This window comes from Hypomesus nipponensis, chromosome 2 (genome assembly GCF_054491055.1).
Source record: "Hypomesus nipponensis isolate SF chromosome 2, ASM5449105v1, whole genome shotgun sequence".
NCBI classification, from domain to species: domain Eukaryota; kingdom Metazoa; phylum Chordata; class Actinopteri; order Osmeriformes; family Osmeridae; genus Hypomesus; species Hypomesus nipponensis.
This window is the reverse complement of record NC_140362.1, coordinates 6696627-6714828: the sequence shown is the minus strand read 5'-3', so window position 1 is coordinate 6714828 and position 18202 is coordinate 6696627. Positions and strand designations below refer to the sequence as shown.

The 18202-nt window shown below is 41.5% G+C and overlaps 1 protein-coding gene and 1 long non-coding RNA gene across 4 annotated transcripts; one reads left to right on the top strand and one right to left on the bottom strand.

Moving 5' to 3' along the window:
* Nucleotides 1-111: 111 nt before the first annotated feature.
* hint3 (histidine triad nucleotide binding protein 3) lies at nucleotides 112-6134 on the bottom strand. Of its 3 annotated transcripts, XR_014766412.1 has the most exons (6): nucleotides 5987-6134; nucleotides 3623-3740; nucleotides 3272-3341; nucleotides 1093-1219; nucleotides 771-880; nucleotides 112-261 (listed from the first exon to the last, which is right to left on the bottom strand). XR_014766412.1 is itself a non-coding variant. In XM_084703951.1 (5 exons), exons 1-5 carry the CDS (start codon nucleotides 6104-6106, stop codon nucleotides 833-835), a joined length of 483 nt encoding a protein of 160 aa, XP_084560077.1. In that variant the 5' UTR covers nucleotides 6107-6134; the 3' UTR covers nucleotides 112-832. The 3 variants fall into 3 exon arrangements, 2 of the variants coding, with proteins under 2 accessions (XP_084560077.1, XP_084560078.1); XM_084703951.1 differs by having other exon boundaries at nucleotides 112-880; XM_084703952.1 differs by lacking the exons at nucleotides 112-261; nucleotides 771-880; nucleotides 1093-1219 and adding an exon at nucleotides 1235-2773.
* Nucleotides 6135-13303: 7169 nt separating this feature from the next.
* Nucleotides 13304-14076, top strand: LOC146300606 (uncharacterized). The gene is made up of 3 exons (XR_014764061.1): nucleotides 13304-13324; nucleotides 13463-13521; nucleotides 14056-14076. It is a non-coding gene; the product is annotated as an uncharacterized LOC146300606 (long non-coding RNA).
* The last annotated feature ends 4126 nt before the right edge of the window (nucleotides 14077-18202 follow it).

The following is an 18202-nucleotide window of genomic DNA, read 5'->3' as shown; positions in this document are numbered from 1 at the left end:
ATTAGAATGGTGCTTCCCTTGCAGGGGGAAACATGGTATCATCCCAGTCATCATTAAACTGATACTGGTTAGCAGCAGCATCACATTCATTAAACATAATCCATCAGTCAATAGATTAAACACATTTTATTGTAATGTAGCACTCAGTCAAGGATACATTGTCATTCACTTCAACATTCAGTTGTATAATAATTAACTTGACAATATTCTACAAAAAATGTTCATGAGTGTCCTTTGTTGACTGCGCTCCCTGACAGACATCTATAATGGGATGAAAGAGACCTCTATTGATCAACCTGATGAATAACTAATAACGCTGTTATTCAGTGCATGAAAGTGGAACGTTTCCCCTCATTTAAGATTTGATCTCATCTGTCCTGTTTGTTTCTCTTAGGATTTAGATATCCTTTTGCATAGTGTATGCTGTGGCTACTGTACTATGGTAAACACACATGATAAAAGTACCTCTTCCAGGAGAACACTTTAAATGTCTTTTTACAGGTCAAACTTGGAAAATTTGTCATTACTTATAAGATCGATGTATGGACAATCATTTCACAAACATGCAGTACGTTGCCATGCATCTTTTGGTGGCCAATTTTAAACCAGCTCAAAATATATATTTTTGATTTGAGTTTGACTTGATACAACAACAAAAATTGTGTTTGTCTTCACGGCAATAGCACCCCTACTAGTCATTTATTCATTTATTAGTCATCAAACACATATATACAAGCTCACCCACATACACATTTCTCACATGCACATACCTTCTCACACAATCAGACTCAAGCCCAAAATCAGCTTCAAATGATATAATCATTTTGATCACTTAATTAGGCTCTCCTTTGGAGTTCAGGTGTTCAATTAGCTGGTCTGCCTGCGGGGGATGAACAGACACAAGGCATTGTTTATGTCAAGAATGGCAAAATAATATATTTGCTATTGGCAAGACAGAGAAAGTGAGACAGTCAATAACTCAGTTGCTACAAGAGGAGGGACACTTAAGTGCTTGAGTGTATGTGTTTGAGTATGTTAATTCATACAACTGAAGAACTAGACCCAGATGACATGCATGTAATTGGAGCTTACTGTGATGAACCAATAAGAGTTGAGGCGGTAAAAGAGGCGGGACATCAGGCCCATTTGACTGGCAGGAGCCAGGACATGCAGGTGCAGGTGACTGACAGAACAGAAAGGGGGCAAGTGGAAACCAAACCTGCAGATACAGACAAGTGATGTATTATTAGATTTCTAATCTTCACACATCCTGCCTAGATCAATAGACATTATGGGTCTCATCTAGTACTGTTGTGGTCACAAAATAACGAATGTATTCAAACTACGTAATTGTGTTTGTAGCTTGGTCCTTAGTTACATTTTGTCTATTTTAACTCTGTCAGTAACTTGCTTCTGTATGAAATCAATCAATCAAAACTAGTTTGGATGTTTTACTTTTGATTTCCTTTCACATGATTCAAAATTCAAATAATTAATTTGGCAACACAACATTAAGGTTAGGCTACATTAACTACCACGTAACTAAATAGTTACACTTCATTACGGTTTAACGGTACAAGTGATTACTCATGTGAAAACGTGTGTACGGTTGGAGTTTTCAGAGGTAAGTGGGTATTAACATCAAATTTGTTTTGCTAATAATCCTCAACTGTGCCTTTTTACATCCATTTTACATAGCAATTAATGTTTACATATAATGTTTTTACTATACTTTTGCTATATTGCTATAGTGTAGTGAATGTAATCTTAATGTAAAGTGTTGCAGGGTTTGTATGGTTGTGGGCTATGGAGCTAGAAAGCTGACAAAAGTATCTGAATTTGAATATGAAAGATCTGAAATATTTGTGCGTCAAATTTCATAAAACTGAAATATTTTGCCGTTGAATATAGAATATCTGAATTAATAAAACGAAATTATTGTGATCCAAAAATACAAATTTCTAAAATTCAGATTGCAGTAATTCAAATTCTTGAAATTCAGATTGCTGAAATTCAAATTGTGGAAATTCAGATTGCGGAAATTCAGATTTTGTCTGAACTAAGCCAAAGGTGAAACAGCTTGCTTTCACAGGAAAAAGTAGACAATTTCACAACGACCGAACTTTACCTCAGAACAAACTGAGTTGCTAGTTGGAGGAATACCCAGATCACACATAAGTATCTGGGATAGCACACATACGTCCCGATGTGTAGAAGATAAGTCGGCAAGATCTAGTATGGAGATCGTTGGCATTTGATCGAAACTGACTTCCAGACAACGTGTGGACAATGATTTCAATCACACCCGGCCGCACTACAGATATCCTGTTAACCATAGATAACTCCTTATATCTATGCTGTTAAATACTATGTCCGATCTCTCAGACAGCAAATATTTCACTATCCATAACCGATCTGAAATGTCACTTAGGACATAGCCTATAGGCTGAACATTGACTTTGATAGGAATAAGGAGACAATGACAAATATGCTTGACCATCCAAAATTGGCTATTAGTAATACAGTAGCTAGCTAGCGTGACTTGATTCAACCTGGATTTTCTGTGTGGGTATTATAATTAAGAGACACAATTGAAGTTCATGATTTTATATCAGGCTGGATGTTGATGCCATCAAGCTCTTAAAAGAACTCCAACACAGAAAAGAGAACAACGGAACATAAATATATAGGCTATAGCTTTGCCAGTTGTTCCGTGTCTTCCATCGGTCTCTGCCGCCCTCTGACTCTATCTCGACTCACTTGGTAACAGTAACTGCAGATTTTGGCAGAGGAGAAGACACAAGTTTTTACAAGTTTCATAAGCACTTGCTCCATACTCTTCCTCCAACGAGCAACTCTTAGCTTTTGTTCTGGGGTAAAATTCGGTCAGCGAATGTCTATATTCGGTCGTTCTGAAATCGTCTACTTTTCCCTGTGAAGGCAAGCTGTTTCACCTTTGGCCTAGTTCAGACAAAATCTAAATCTGAATTTCCGCAATCTGAATTTCAGCAATCTGAATTTCAAGAATCTGAATTTCAGCAATCTGAATTTCAAGAATCTGAATTCCTGCAATCTGAATTTTAGAAATTTGTATTTTTGGATCAAAATATTTCAGTTTTATTAAATTCGGCATACAAATAATTCAGATATTATATATTCAACAGCAAAATATTTCAGTTTTATGAAATTCGACACGCAAATATTTCAGATGTTTCATATTCAAATTCAGATACTTTTGTCAGCTTTCTAGCTCCATAGTGGGCTGGCCTACCTGGCATCGCTGAGGTCTGTCACTTTGTTCTCCAGCAGTATCTTCTTCCCAGTATCCACCATGCGCTCCACTGTGGGCACACAACACACTTTACATTTATAACTAAATATGGATGACATGCAAGATTTAAGAACCGTCAAGGTTATTCCCAACTCCTGTATTCATATGACATGATGCCTTAGCACGTCAAATTAAATTATGTCAACAATGGGCCTACATTAGAAGTTAATTTGCATAAGGACTTTTATTTCAGTATTTTGTGTTATCTCTGCTACTGTAGCAAGTGCTGCACAACTCTACACATGCATGTATATAATACTGGATTCTCTAATAAAACACTACTAAACCTACCCAGGTGCACGTGCGCTTTGCTTAGTGATTTACAGTTGCCAACGTGTCTGGTGGGCACGACAAGGTAGTGATGGGGTGCTCCAGGCCTTATGTCTTTGAAACAGGAGATTTCCTCGTCCTGTCAGACAAGGGTCGGTTATTGTCAGCCACGCCTTAAACAACGGTTTCATACACAGTGTATAGCTAGGGTGACCAGACGTCCTCTTTTACTCGGACATGTCCTGTTTTTGAGACCTAAAAAATGCGTCCGGCAGGGATTCCAAAATTGTCCGGGATTTTGCCTCATCGGATATTGGTGTTTCTCTGGGTCTTTCACAAACTAGCGTCACTGTGTCCAATCCCGACCGCTGTAAACTACTATTGTCCAAACCAAGCCCCCACCCCTCGCCTCGAAGCAACGGCCCCGGTGGATGTAGGTGGTATTGCAATTACGGTTTGGTTCCCGTGTCTTCCGGTCGTTTTTATTCTATTAACTCCGGTCAACATTTACAAAACTATCTCCCCCAATAATTTGTGTTCGATTCTCGAACCTGGCTCATACTACTAGCTTTTTCATAGAATAATCTTTCCTGATTTTTGCTAAGATTGAAACCAATCCGAAATGGGTAAACTAGCAGCCCATTTATTTGCTTACGTCAAGAAAAGTTGCCTGCAAATGTGCTCGCGGATACTAACAGGGCACGAGCACAAAAGTTCACATTGGCCGATAGCCGGTTTACGTTCAGCTGAATGAGCCATGGAGTTAATATAACTAGAGACAGCTACTTCTGTCTTCCAAGGTGGCGTCCCCATTCATTTCTATGAAAAGTGCTCAGTGGCGCAGTGAGGCAAGCGAGAGCTCCTAATGGACCGCGCCATCTTTCCAGACCAACTCGTCCGGTCTTGCGCAGAAGCTCCGAAACTCGTGCATGCTTGCAACTAGCTGTATACGTCATACTTTGCGACAACCAGTCGCGAGCTTGTGAGCTGGAGCTAAGGCATTGCAGAAAACTGTCAGAATGTGGTACAAGTCCGATCAAGAAGCAGATAGCCTACATGTGAACTTTACGAAAATCAATACTATTAGTACTGTAGTATTATACGTGCAGGGCCTATACGTTTTTCTTTTTGCTTCGTGTTTATAGTTTAACTGCTTATGTATTGTGTCGGATAAATAAACTGTAAACCTGAATATCTGGCTCCGTCGTTGTTCTAGCTTTGCAAAGCAAATTAAGCCTATACCTTTGTAACTATTATAATGAGGATAAGTGTTGCTTACTATTACTAGCTTATTGTTAATGCCATCGTTGTGGTGTTAACTGACTTAAAGTTCTAACAATATAACGACCATAACAATATTGACGTTATCAGACATGATTTATTCATATTTGTCTTTGCCTCAGAATAACATGTCAACAATATATAATGACGCCGTAACATCCCACGATATTATAACTAATTATATTAGACTATAATTACGTTTGTCATGCCATGAGCATAATAGCGTTCATTACAAAATTGTTAAATCTGCTTTAAAATAACTGAAATTAACTCTACAAACAACCGTCATGTATGTGCAACCATTTGTAAAACGTGCTACAATAAAGGCAGGCAGCTGTAGATTATCAAATCCTTTTTCCTTGTTCTCATTCAGCTCAGGTAAATCAGCAATTTGCTGATGCTCCCTTTTGTGCTCGTTCAATGTTCGTATCCGCGAGCACGTTTTCAGGCAACTTTTCTTGACGTAAGCAAATAAATGGGCTGCTAGTTTACCCATTTCGGATTGGTTTCAATCTTTGCAAAAATCAGGAAAAATTATTCTATGAAAAAGCTAGTAGTATGAGCCAGGTTCGAGAATCTAACAAAAATTATTGGGGGAGATAGTTTTCGATATGTTGACTGGAGTTAATAGAATAAAAACGACCGGACGAGTCGGGTAGAAAATCGGAAATGCAATACCAACTACATCCACCGGGGCTGTTGCCTCAAGCCGAGGGGTGGGGGCTTGGTTATGTTCCTTCTTGCTCCAGCTCTGACTGTAGAGAACTGTCTATCGGTCGCCTGCCTCTCAGTGTTGCCAGATGAACAATAATTAAACTCCAAATGCGATCATTTAGATCCGATTGTTTGATCCCAAACTTTTTTCATAAACTCAAATCTGGTTACCTAGTAGGCTATAGCACAAGACCTTTCCACGTTGTAATGCTCATTGCTCTGAAAATAAACAGCAGTGTGTGGTTTAATGTAAACCACAAAATTGTATTTGTATCCAGTATTTTGCCTTGTGAATCACTAGCCTATCTATGGTGCTAGCATCATGCTATCTTATGTCTTTCAGTCTGTCATTAGATTTACAGTATGTTGGTCCTGTCTCGTCATACATACCGAATGAAGAAGCTCTGTGCCCATTTCTTTGTTAACTATTTTACAAAATATACACGTTTTGTTGTAACCTTCGCCTGAAATATCAACTTGGCTAGAGCCTATATTCTCGTTTGTTGCCATGATAATAATTTATGAAAGACCTTGCAAAGGAATCTAGAGATCATCGCGTCAAAGGGAAAGCAATCAATTATCCATGTAATCGATAAGAACTTGCAGTAAAGAGAAAAAACACCAGAGAGTGCTATCCTCATTAAGAATGCTTTCACACCTATTAGTCCGTTTGCTTGGTCCGAATCAGTGGATGAGTTGCTACTTTGTTGCATTTTTCATTGAGTCCGGTTAGTGTTCACACGGTCCTTTTTTAAGCGAACCAACGTTTGTAAAAAAAAAAAACAACGACGTTTGTAAAAAACGATGATGAGGTTGTACAGGTTGTTTATCTATTGGATAGAACATTTCCGAGGGAAATTCACTTCCTAATCATATTGTCACGGACAATGGAGCATCAGCACCGTATTACGATTGTCATACTATCGTTAATTATTTTGATATGTTGTTGCAACCCAATAAGAACGGACTACGAACACGAGCGCATCTCGAGACGATATGTGCAATACCTTCACAACATTAGGAGAAGTCCGAGAGAGTACCGAAGGAGAAGGTGGGCCCTTATGGACGCCTACGAAACGTTCACGTTGTACTTATTACATAGAAGACCAGTGAGGTATTTTTATTCAACATGTATTAAACTGTAAAAGAGTAAATTAGCCAATAGGGATGGATATTACAGTAGTGTAATATTACTGACGTTCTGTTTGGGGCATATCTCCTCAACACACAACACACATATGTTTACATAGGCCCACACACACTCCCTCCCCTCTACTAGCGGCACATCAGCAGCAGGAGTAGGCTACAGGATGAGTAACTTAATTCATAATTTAAAAATATATATTTTTTTAAACAAATGTTTAGCAATAGCACAGGTACTCTGCGATAAGAGTCATATTATCGATAAACTCTTAATGATACCCGAGTTCTACCATTAATCAATTAATTAATCAAATCACTGCCTGCATGATTACACAAGAGGTTGTGACAGCCATAAATGAAGTAATGAAACCACAATACATAAAGACACCATCTGCTGCTGAGTTGAGGATGATAGTGCAGGGCTACCGCGATAGATGGGGGTTCCCGCAGGTGGTCGGGGCAATAGATGGGACACACATTGGCATCCTGGCTCCAGCTGATGACCCCGCTGACTATTATAACCGGAAAAGTTTCTATTCAGTTATCCTGCAAGGTGTAGTGGACCATAAGATGACATTTTGGGACATCAATGTGAGCTGGCCAGGCAAAGTCCATGATGCCCGAGTTTTGGCCAACTCCTCTCTGTATGAACAAAGCCAAAATGGCACGTTGTTATCGGGATGGACTGAGATTTTAGAAGAAGTGGATGTGCCTCTGGTCATTCTTGGTGATGCTGCTTACCCACTGCTGCCGTGGCTTATGAAGCCATTTCCAGAGGGCAGAGGCATAACACCTGAGCAGACAAACTTCAACTTTCGGCTCAGTCAAGCAAGAATGACGGTGGAGAGGGCCTTTGGGCGCTTAAAAGGCAGATGGAGATGTCTTCTTAAAAGATGTGACGCACACATTTCCCTGGTCCCCTATATAATCTCTGCATGTTGTGTTCTACACAATTTTTGTGAAATCCGCAGCGAACAATTCAATGTAGAACTTGAGGGAGATGAAGAACCTGGAGATGCTGCAGATGATGAAGAACATGAAGATGCTGAGCTACAGAATCAAAATCAGGCAAACCAGTCGCCACACTAGGAATGCATTGTGTGCATATTTTGGAAGGTTGTAGATTTTCAGTGCCACTTTCATTTATGCAGCAATCACCACTGCCATTTCCACACAAAAAGTAGTCTTGTATGCGTGTGTGCGTTTATGTATGTGCATGCATGTAAGTGAGTGCATTTGTGTGTGTATGAGAATCAGTATCATCCTGGGAACTGGCCAATTTGCTAACATCAATTTTCAGTTTCGTTAATGTGGGAGCACTGCAATGTGAGCAGACGTAATCAAACCTTTTCTATGTTAATATATTGTGTTAACCTTCTGTTGTAGCTAATTTGTTTAGGTTGACTGTTAAAGAAGAATAGTAAATAGTTAAATTTATTCATTTAGCAGACGCTTTTATCCAAAGCGACTTCCAAGAGAGAGCTTTACAAAGTGCATAGGTCACTGATAATAAGATAACCCCAAACCCCAAAGCATTGCGGGTAGCCAAAACAAGAAGTACACATTGTGAACAACCAAAAAATAAGTGCTAAAGGGAGGAAACCATAAGAGCATGTAGTTAAACAAGTTACAATTAAACAACATGAAACTCTAAGTGCAAGTGTACCCAGTGCCGCCGCTCCCATAACGCCCACTACGCCCTGTGCGTGGGGCACCAAGTCCTGAGGGGCACCAAAAAATTGCCAACTGAAAAATCATAAGTTATTATAATTATAATGCCGATATTATTTCAGTAGGTATATATAAATATTACGCACCTTTTAGGCATGTATATCACAAAACAGGCAAAACAAGAGATATATTTAATTGCTCAAAACATGTTACGATGGTGCCCCCCCCTAAAAAACAAACAAATATACACACAACTTTCCGAAGCTCGCCGTGGGTGCCCTTTCCTATCTCAGTGGCCTGACGAACTTTGACAGTAAGCTGGGTAAACTTTTCGAAAATGGCCTCAAAAGGACAACAGGAGTCAGGGTGTCAATGATGCCCGTGCATCACTTTCAGGTAAGTCCATGTTTAATTAGGATATTGTTAAATACGGGAAATGTGCTGCTAACTTAGCCTATGCATAAAACCTCAAACTAGCTGACGTTATTGCTAATTTTAGCACACTCAAATATGTTAGGTGCAAACTAAATTTAGATTTTACTGTTAAACATTATCTATGCATTTGAAATAAGTGAAGCCAGCTAGATGTTACTTTACTGTACATTCTATGATGCTTTTATATTCGATTGATCAAATAGTTTTTAAATGAGTAATAAAGGTGGAGAGCTCCTTGGCTGCATGCTTTCAGTTTTAAATGTTGATAATCAATTTGGAAAACCATGCTAAGAAACGTAACGGTGGGGCTGAAAATTTAAGAGACAAAAATACATCATCTTCACTAGACAAGGTTTTACCAATTGAAAAACGGCTGTTTATTTTACATATTTTGTTTATGCTCCAAAAACTATTATGCACGCAAATAAAGGCCCCCAAAAAAAAGGAATTATGCGTAGGGCACCAAAATGGCTAGCGGCGGTACTGAGTGTACCTGTAGGAAAGCAATAAAAATAGGATTAACTAAAGTAGAAAACTGTTTAAATCAGCTACCACTAACAAACAAGAGCAACAGTCTCAGCAAGAGTCATTGTGATCCTTGAGGAAACCAGCGTTGGGTTCAGCAAACCATTCCTAAGTACCGTTGTACTCCCGGAACAAGTGCGTCTTGAGCCTTCTCTTGAAGGACAGTGAGAGACAGTCTGTGTCTCTGATGGAGGTGGGGAGTTGATTCCACCACTGGGGGGCCAGGCAGGAGAAGAGCTTGTGTTGGGATCGGGCGGTCTTGAGCGGTGGGACCACCAGGCGGTTGTCTGAAGAAGACCGTAGGTGGCGGGTGGGGGTGTAAGGCTAAAATAGTTATATGCTACTGGAATTTGGGGAATTACATTTCCATGTAATTACATAGTTGAAATCAGTTACAGAAAACATGAATTTCAATGTTGTTTTGTTTGAACAATTCAATTTATGATCTGGTGAAGTTCCGGCGTGAGTTTGTTATTCATAATATCAGGCAAAGAGAGAACAATAACTTGAAGAATGTTTATTATTACAAAGTTATAAAAGACTATGTTATATGAATTACAAAAAATATTTCTTATAAGGTTCCTATTAAAAATTTTTGCACATTATGGACAATGCAAGACCTCAACAACCTTACAATTTTATAATTGTAAAATAAATTGCAAAACAGAAATGTACAGACTCTGTCAACTTTTATGAAACACTTCAAACAACTTTAAATTTTGAAATCATAAAAACAGCTTTGCATCGGAATGACAAGTGTCAGCTAGGGAAAAATATAAATAAAATATGAAGTCTGGTTTCCTGGAACAAGCGCACATAATAGGAACATTGTAGCATTTAGTTATAAGAATACATGTTATAAAACATACCCATGTAATATATCCAGCCTACAAGTCATGAAAATGTATTGAGTGAGCCAGATGAAGAACCTGGACTTCCAGCTTCGCCCTCAAGGAACATGGGATGACTTGTATGTTGCTTGGTCATCGATGGTGGAATGTGTGGCTGTGTAAAGGGTGCTGGTGGGATGTGTGGCTGTGTAAAGGGTGCTGGTGGGATGTGTGGCTGTGTAAAGGGTGTTGGTGGGATGTGTGGCTGTGTAAAGGGTGTTGGTGGGATGTGTGGCTGTGTAAAGGGTGCTGGTGGGATGTGTGGCTGTGTAAAGGGTGCTGGTGGGATGTGTGGCTGTGTAAAGGGTGCTGGTGGGATGTGTGGCTGTGTAAAGGGTGTTGATGGGATGTGTGGCTGTGTAAAGGGTGCTGGTGGGATGTGTGGCTGTGTAAAGGGTGTTGGTGGGATGTGTGGCTGTGTAAAGGGTGTTGGTGGGATGTGTGGCTGTGTAAAGGGTGCTGGTGGGATGTGTGGCTGTGTAAAGGGTGCTGGTGGGATGTGTGGCTGTGTAAAGGGTGCTGGTGGGATGTGTGGCTGTGTAAAGGGTGTTGATGGGATGTGTGGCTGTGTAAAGGGTGCTGGTGGGATGTGTGGCTGTGTAAAGGGTGTTGATGGGATGTGTGGGTGTGTAAAGGGTGTTGGTGGGATGTGTGGCTGTGTAAAGGGTGTTGGTGGGATGTGTGGGTGTGTAAAGGGTGTTGGTGGGATGTGTGGCTGTGTAAAGGGTGCTGGTGGGATGTGTGGGTGTGTAAAGGGTGCTGGTGGGATGTGTGGCTGTGTAAAGGGTGTTGGTGGGATGTGTGGCTGTGTAAAGGGTGTTGGTGGGATGTGTGGCTGTGTAAAGGGTGCTGGTGGGATGTGTGGCTGTGTAAAGGGTGCTGGTGGGATGTGTGGCTGTGTAAAGGGTGCTGGTGGGATGTGTGGCTGTGTAAAGGGTGTTGATGGGATGTGTGGCTGTGTAAAGGGTGCTGGTGGGATGTGTGGCTGTGTAAAGGGTGTTGGTGGGATGTGTGGGTGTGTAAAGGGTGCTGGTGGGATGTGTGGCTGTGTAAAGGGTGCTGGTGGGATGTGTGGGTGGGTCATAGATGGTGGTGTGTTGGGTGGCTGGGTCATGGGCCAGGTACTGGGGGGCATCATTGGAGCTGTAGGAATCCAGTGGGGGACTGGTGGGCGCAGTGGTTGTGCAGGAAACGAAGCATTCATAAAAGTCCCCATTAGTTGTAAAAACATTTGAGTGGTGGCTTGCTGCTGTTCTTGCATTGCTTTGAACCGACGGTCTTCAGCTTCCTGTTGCATTTTCATGAGATTTTCCAAGTCAGCCCTCTCCTGCTGTTGATGAATTTGATCGGCCTTATTCATCTTTTCCTGCTGCCTCTGTAGTTGAGCCAGATATTCGTGTAGCCCACTATTACCCCGATCTGACTTTGCCTTTCTTTTTCGGGATTGAGCACCAGGAATAACCATCTTTGAATGGTTGATTCCACTCCTTGTGCTCTGCTCAACCTCAGCAGACCTGCTGAAATCTGTGTCACAGGATGCAGCCCCGCTTGCAGTAGCCCCTGTTAATGAAGGGAAAATGTCTCATTGAGCTCTTGTCAAAATTAACATGTCAAGATGTTTCCAACCAATTAATACTTAACATGTGAGTACTAAAGTAATAAATTAATTTAATGCATAGTACATAGCATACAGTAGCCAATCAATGTCTGCCCATACCATGGGCGTAGATTTAGGGGGGGACGCTAGGTACTTGTCCCCACCAACATTTGAAAATTACAAAATTGTCCCCACCAATATTTTTGCGAATTGTGCTGCTATTTGGATCGATTCCGACGGTCAGGACGCGACAGTACAAGAAACGCCATAATTTGATTGGCTGAAAATCCGAAGGGGGAGGGTTATCTGACACGCGACACGCACGGGAAGAAGCACATGCTACTTTGCTTGCTTGCACTGGCAGTCGCTGACAAGCTAGCGGGTGAGTTGGCGCAATGGTACAGCTAACTTATTAGGGCTGTCTGCCAACAATACATATATAAAAGGAGTAACACATTTTAATATTCCCTTTGCCCTTCAGCATGTACATGTTTGCCCCTTTTTGTGCTTTGTAGAAATGCCTCCACCCAAGAAGAAGAAAGGGCACATACAAAGCTTTTTCAAAAAGCAGTGTAAGTCAGGCTTAATAACTAGCCATACTAGCAGTGGTAGTGACCAGGCTTTCAAATGCAGATTCTACTGTGGAAAAAGTATGAACATTTATGCATTTATTAACTGGTGATATTATATGTTACCCAGGGTATTGTTAGAGCTAAACCTAGCTTTTGTAGCTAATCTTTCAACCAAGGTTAGGAGTCTAGCCTCGGACAAATTCACAGTTGATGGACTGTAACTGCATTGCTAGACAGGTGCTGGAAAAAACAGTTGGCAATGTGAATAAGTTAACACTGTTGGTTATTCAAATATAATGAATCGTTATTTGATTATTAATGTCCAAATAACACTGTATACAATATGGTAGGAGGGTTAAACTTGCTAGCCATAGGATAGGATAGGGGGGTTGATAGGTGGATGTCCCCACCAAGTCTGAGACCAAACCTACGCCCTTGGCCCATACTGTAACGGACAGACTCCCAAGACAACAGGTACTGGATCCAAGTGCAGATTTATTTAGGCGTGGTCGGACAAGCAGGGGTCATACACAGTCAGAGAGGAAATCCAAAAGGGTAGTCATGTCACAGGCGTAGGTCAAACAGGTGTGGACTGGGCAATGAAGGCTAGGCTTGGGCAAGTTCCACAGGACAGGCAAGGGTCTGGATCACTGTTACGTCCCCAGTCCTGTCATGTGTTTTGTGTGTGTTTGTTTTGCTCTGTTTCCAGTCTCTACAGGTGGCGCCCATCGCCCTCATTACCGCTCATCAACCAACGACTCCTCCCTCCCGTTACCCATTGTCCAGCTGGTTCTTGTTGTCCGTTGTCCAATCCCGTCGTCCCCTCAGCTGTATATCTATCACTGTTTGTCTCGACAATGGGCGGCCTTTTTGTCTTTTGGAGAACTCTTTCTTGGTGTGTTTGGCTGCGCTGGTTGTGAAGGTTGTGGAAACCTGAGAGACCCGTTAGATGATAACTGTTTTGTGTTGTACTGTAATTCACTGTTGTTTGATAATCTTTTTTTTGTTAACCTTATTTCTTTTGTCTTCCCAGGGAGGAGGGGAGGCACCTTGTGTTTTAGGCAAGACGCCCTGGGCTTACATTACCCACAGGTTAACTTCCTTGTCTAAACACACCAGGTTAGATCTGGGCGGACCACCCCCCTGTATTTTGTTTAGGGCGTTCTGCTCGAGCGCCAGCTAGTCAGTATTGTTTGGTTGGTAGTCAGGACAGGTAAGGGTGGACTATATATTATTTTCTTTGCTTTGGTCCCGTCCAGCCCCTTCTCCCTACTATCGCCGTGGCCAATAAATGCCCTTTTTTCTGAACGGTGACATTGTGTCTGTGCCCTTGCTTGCACCGCGACTCCATGCCTCTTTTTCTGACCACTGGGGGTTCTTGAGCAGTGGGGCGTAGCTTCTCCTCCCTAACGGGGGTAGTGCGTAACAATCACGGCGTCTAGGAATAGTTCAGATGAAGCAGATACAAAGTTGGGGGCAAAAACAAGGTCAGTATATCACAGGGTCTATCCGTATATTGCTTAGAATGTTACTCTACTGTTAACAAGACTCAGCACAGAGTGAAGGGAGTGACTGCCTTAAATACAGAGCAGAAGGGAGTGGACTGATTGGTTTCATTGTTTGCAGGTGTGAAGAGGGAGTACCCTCTTAGTACTCTGGTGATGCTGATCTGAGACAGGGGGACCTGATTGTCACACATACCATGTACAGCCTAAATAGACATGTACTCCCCTCACTTGCCCTCTAACACCCAAGCACTGGTCACTTTAACACTGGACATGTGTCCATAGACAAATGTTTCAAATGCATTTCAATAGCGGTTTAAGCTCATTTATTTATTTATACATTGAATTACTTTTTTCCTTGGGACTGGTATACCCTTATCAAAAAGGACCAAAAAAAGACAATTTCTATCACCTGACTCGGTATCATCGGAGCCATTATCCTCCTCCGTTGAAGGACTCGGAGACGTAGATGTAGAAGGCCTTTCGTGAATGTAGGACTCAACCACGTGTTTAGGGTTGCTGGTTGGCCTTGTACCCAGGATTTTATCCATGTCATCAAACCACAGGAATTTGTTTTTTTCCTCCCCAGAGCTACCACTTTTCCTGAGAACATCGCACACTTAAATATATTGCTGCCTAAGTTTTTTTTTACCTTCAATCGGCATTGCTCGCCTGTGCGCTCAATCCCCTTTTCTTTCAGTTTTTCACTGAACAGTTTGAATACTTCTGTATTTTTGTGCGTTTCCACCAGCATCCTTCCTATTTCTTTGTCGGCTTATATTTGCAGAAGAGCGTTAACCTCGTCATTTCCCCACGTTTGCCCTCGACTCATTTTGTTGATAAGCGGCGCGGTTGTCTCCACCACCATGTGTCAACTTTTGTTTTCAACCCACAATGCACTACATTTTGGTTTGCTTCCTGGAATAGGTCAATATTAAGTCCGATTACGTTCACACCTAAAGCGAACTGAACCATGGTTCACTTGGAACCGGACCGAGTCCCATCTTTTTAGGGGGACCATGGTTCGGTTGTTTGGTCCGCACCAGAGTTCGAATGCATGTTGTCACCTCTCCAAACGAACCGGACTTTCAGAAAAAACGGACCATGGTCCGATTGAAACGGACCAAACATGTCAGGTGTGAAAGCACCCTTACTCAAGATTGGAATTTATTTTTTAGAGTTCTTTGCCCTGGAACAGATGTTCCAACCGAAGGAGGCTGTCGCTGTCTTAGTGCGTGGGGCTGCATCAAATACCCCTTTTTGCTCTGTTAAATTGCTGTTGGGAGTTTTTCTGGGAGTTTTTCCTTGTCTGCCTTGAGGGTTTAAGTTGGTTGAGGGCCAGTTCTATGGGTGTATGTGAAGCCCTCCCAGGTAAAAAAAAGAATATGCAAAGTATACTAAATCTTAGCATACTTGAAGCCTGATTAATCATCAGTATACTTCAAGTTGTTGAGTGTTGTTGAGGTGTGCTATTTTGGAACACCTTATTTTGTACTATAGTTTAGAGATGCACCGATATAGAATTTTAGGGCCGATAACAATAACCGATAATTATTGGTTTATTGTGGCCGATACCGATACAATAACCAATGTTTTTTTAATATAAAAATAAAGGCTACAAAAGGTTTTAATTTACCTTTTTATTTTCTGACATGTTAACACAAGAAAGCTAATTTAAATTGTCAATGAATGCTTTGGCCTTCATAGACCCACTGACAGTAGATAAGATAAAAAACAAATTCAAAGTAACTTTCACATAATGCGAATTCAAATTCAAAGCAACACACTTGATGGCTGGAGCCCTCAATACTTAACAGGATGCACTACAACACTTAACGTGTAGTACTTTGTATTCACAATAACAAGTCAAAACAAATAACATTCAATAACATCCAACATTCAAGACTGTCGTGTGTGTATGTGTGTGTCTGTGTCACATCAGTAGGGTAGGGGAGAGGGTGTGGTGTGTTACTTGGGAGACATGAGTGGCAGGTTTTTGTTAATAAACAAAAGCATTTCTGCTTTCTCACATGCAATCCTGTTTCGCTTTTCATCCATCACATGGCCAGCAGCAGAAAACAGATGCTCGCTATCCACACTAGTAGGAGGGGCTGACAGGTATTTCTGCGCAGCTTGGGCCAGTATTGGAAAGCGACTCTTATTTATTTTCCAATATTCCAACAGGCTATTGTCTCGTGAAAGAAGACATTCTGCGAGGTATCCTTGCAGCTATAAAATAAATTATAAAGAACACGTTCTGTTTAATACGTCTACGAATTCACATCTACTGTTAACAACTATAGCCTACTATGTTGGTCATAGGCATATTCTCAAGTTAAAAAAAAACGTAGCCTACCTCTGTTTGTACCGGACTGCCCTCCTGTTCCTGTGTCATGCTGTCGTTCTCATTCACAATCTCGTCATACATTTCCATTAACGAGCTGGATCGAAGTAGCGGTCCTTGTATCGTGGGTCAAGTATTGCTGATGTAACGGGTATGCAACGGACGTGGTCTTGCTACGCCAGGGCCGTCATTTGCTGCCATCAGGAGTCGAACCTGCCACCTCTGGACTGCCAAGCGCAACCACTACCAGCTACGCCAAAGAAAAGCTAGCTATTCATTGACGCGGGTGGCCAATTACATACCTGAGGAGTGAGTTTCACCGATTCACATCGGTTACACTGAAAAGCAATAGAGGGGCTCTGAACTGAGGTAATTGAAACGCCTGTATACCGCCTCCAGTAGTGTCTGCTTAGAAGTTTTGACTCCGTGGTCTGATGATGTCTCTTTCCTCAACAGGCTGTTGTGGCTGTAACAGAGTACATGTCTCTGGTCAACTGTTCAAATGGTTTGAGCAGGGTCACCATGTTCTCCATCAGAGTCCACTGATTGAGGGTCAGAGATGCGGGCAGCTCGTGATTGACTCCATATGCCGCTATTGCCCGTTTCTGTTCGATTAAAGACTGCAACATATAAAACGTGCTGTTCCAGCGGGTTGACACGTCTTGTTTGAGCATATTTGTTTTCATTCCTAATTGGGTTTGCACTTCCTTGAATCGGCAGGTGGCAACATTTGAGTACTTAAAGTGGCCAACTATCTTTCTACCGATAGCAACACAATCAGAGATGCTTTGTTGGCTAAACACCAAGGCCGTAATCATAATGTATATTGGGGGGGACACATCCCCCCCCCAATATTCAAATCTGGTCAAAATATCCCCCCCAATATATTGAGATAAAAATATAAATAAAATATAAATGTGCTACGCTACGACGTGCAACCATGCACGTTGTCCGAAATGAACATGAAAAATGTAATTATTTTTGTAAAAATTGCTATTTTATAACTATGTATTACTGATACCAGCGCTCTGTACGGGAGCCGGGAGGTGTAAGCTTGCACCAGTTGCAGGATGAGATGAGTGCGCAAAAAGCGAGGGGGAGAGAGTGCGAAGAGAGAGGGGAAAAGGAAAGCATGAAGAGCTAGGCGGTACTTTCACAAACCCCTGCCCGAGTTAGCCCATTAGCCCATTGAGGACACCTAGCATTTGCCTGGATATAAGATTCGTACATGACCTGTCTCTGATAGTTAGTCGGAGACATCCCCACAAATTTGTATTTTGTGGAAACTTTCCTAGTGAACCAATAATTATCATGTATCACCCAATATTGATCTGTGCCAGCTAGTTAACGCTAAATGTAGAAACATGTTGTCTTGTAATATCCCTTCATTTGACAGGACTGATTGTTCAAAAAAAACATGTAAAAATGTATTTTATTGTACAACGATTTGGTTTTAACTTCTCCCAGACAACTGGACAAACCTTAATGCCGATTACTGCTTAGGATGAATAGCATTATTGTTGTTTGTTGGATTGAAGCGCAAGCAGGTTTTTTTTTTTACAGTAAGCTTTCATTCACAGTAACACTGTCACCATGAGCAAGCGGAAGGGTTGCAGTGACAGAAAAGAGGGAAAGTAAGTTGAGGGCAGTTAGAAAATTAATGGCAGTCAGATGATAGAAGTAGCAGAAGACATAAGTTAGCTTCCTCATATAATAATAATAACTAGAGAGCATACAATTTCTGGGGAAATTGTGAGGGTGTGCTTGGGGCTGACCCAGCTGCCCATACTCTCCTGGTGTTTACATATTTCAAAAAGCATTTAAGTGTATGACTACAGTTCTGACCATTGTGTTCCCTTGATAATAAGTTTGTAAAAATGACATGCATCACTCAGATGGAGGAGAGGTGATACTGGTTGGTTGG

Coding starts and splice junctions, on each gene's coding strand:
- hint3 (XM_084703951.1), bottom strand. CDS start 6,106: ATGGCAACAAACGAGAATATAGGCTCTAGCCAAGTTGATATTTCAGGC. Junction 3,741..5,986: donor GCACAGAGCTTCTTCATTCG/GTATGTATGACG, acceptor CTTGTCTGACAG/GACGAGGAAATCTCCTGTTT. Junction 1,220..3,271: donor ACAGACCTCAGCGATGCCAG/GTAGGCCAGCCC, acceptor CTGTATCTGCAG/GTTTGGTTTCCACTTGCCCC.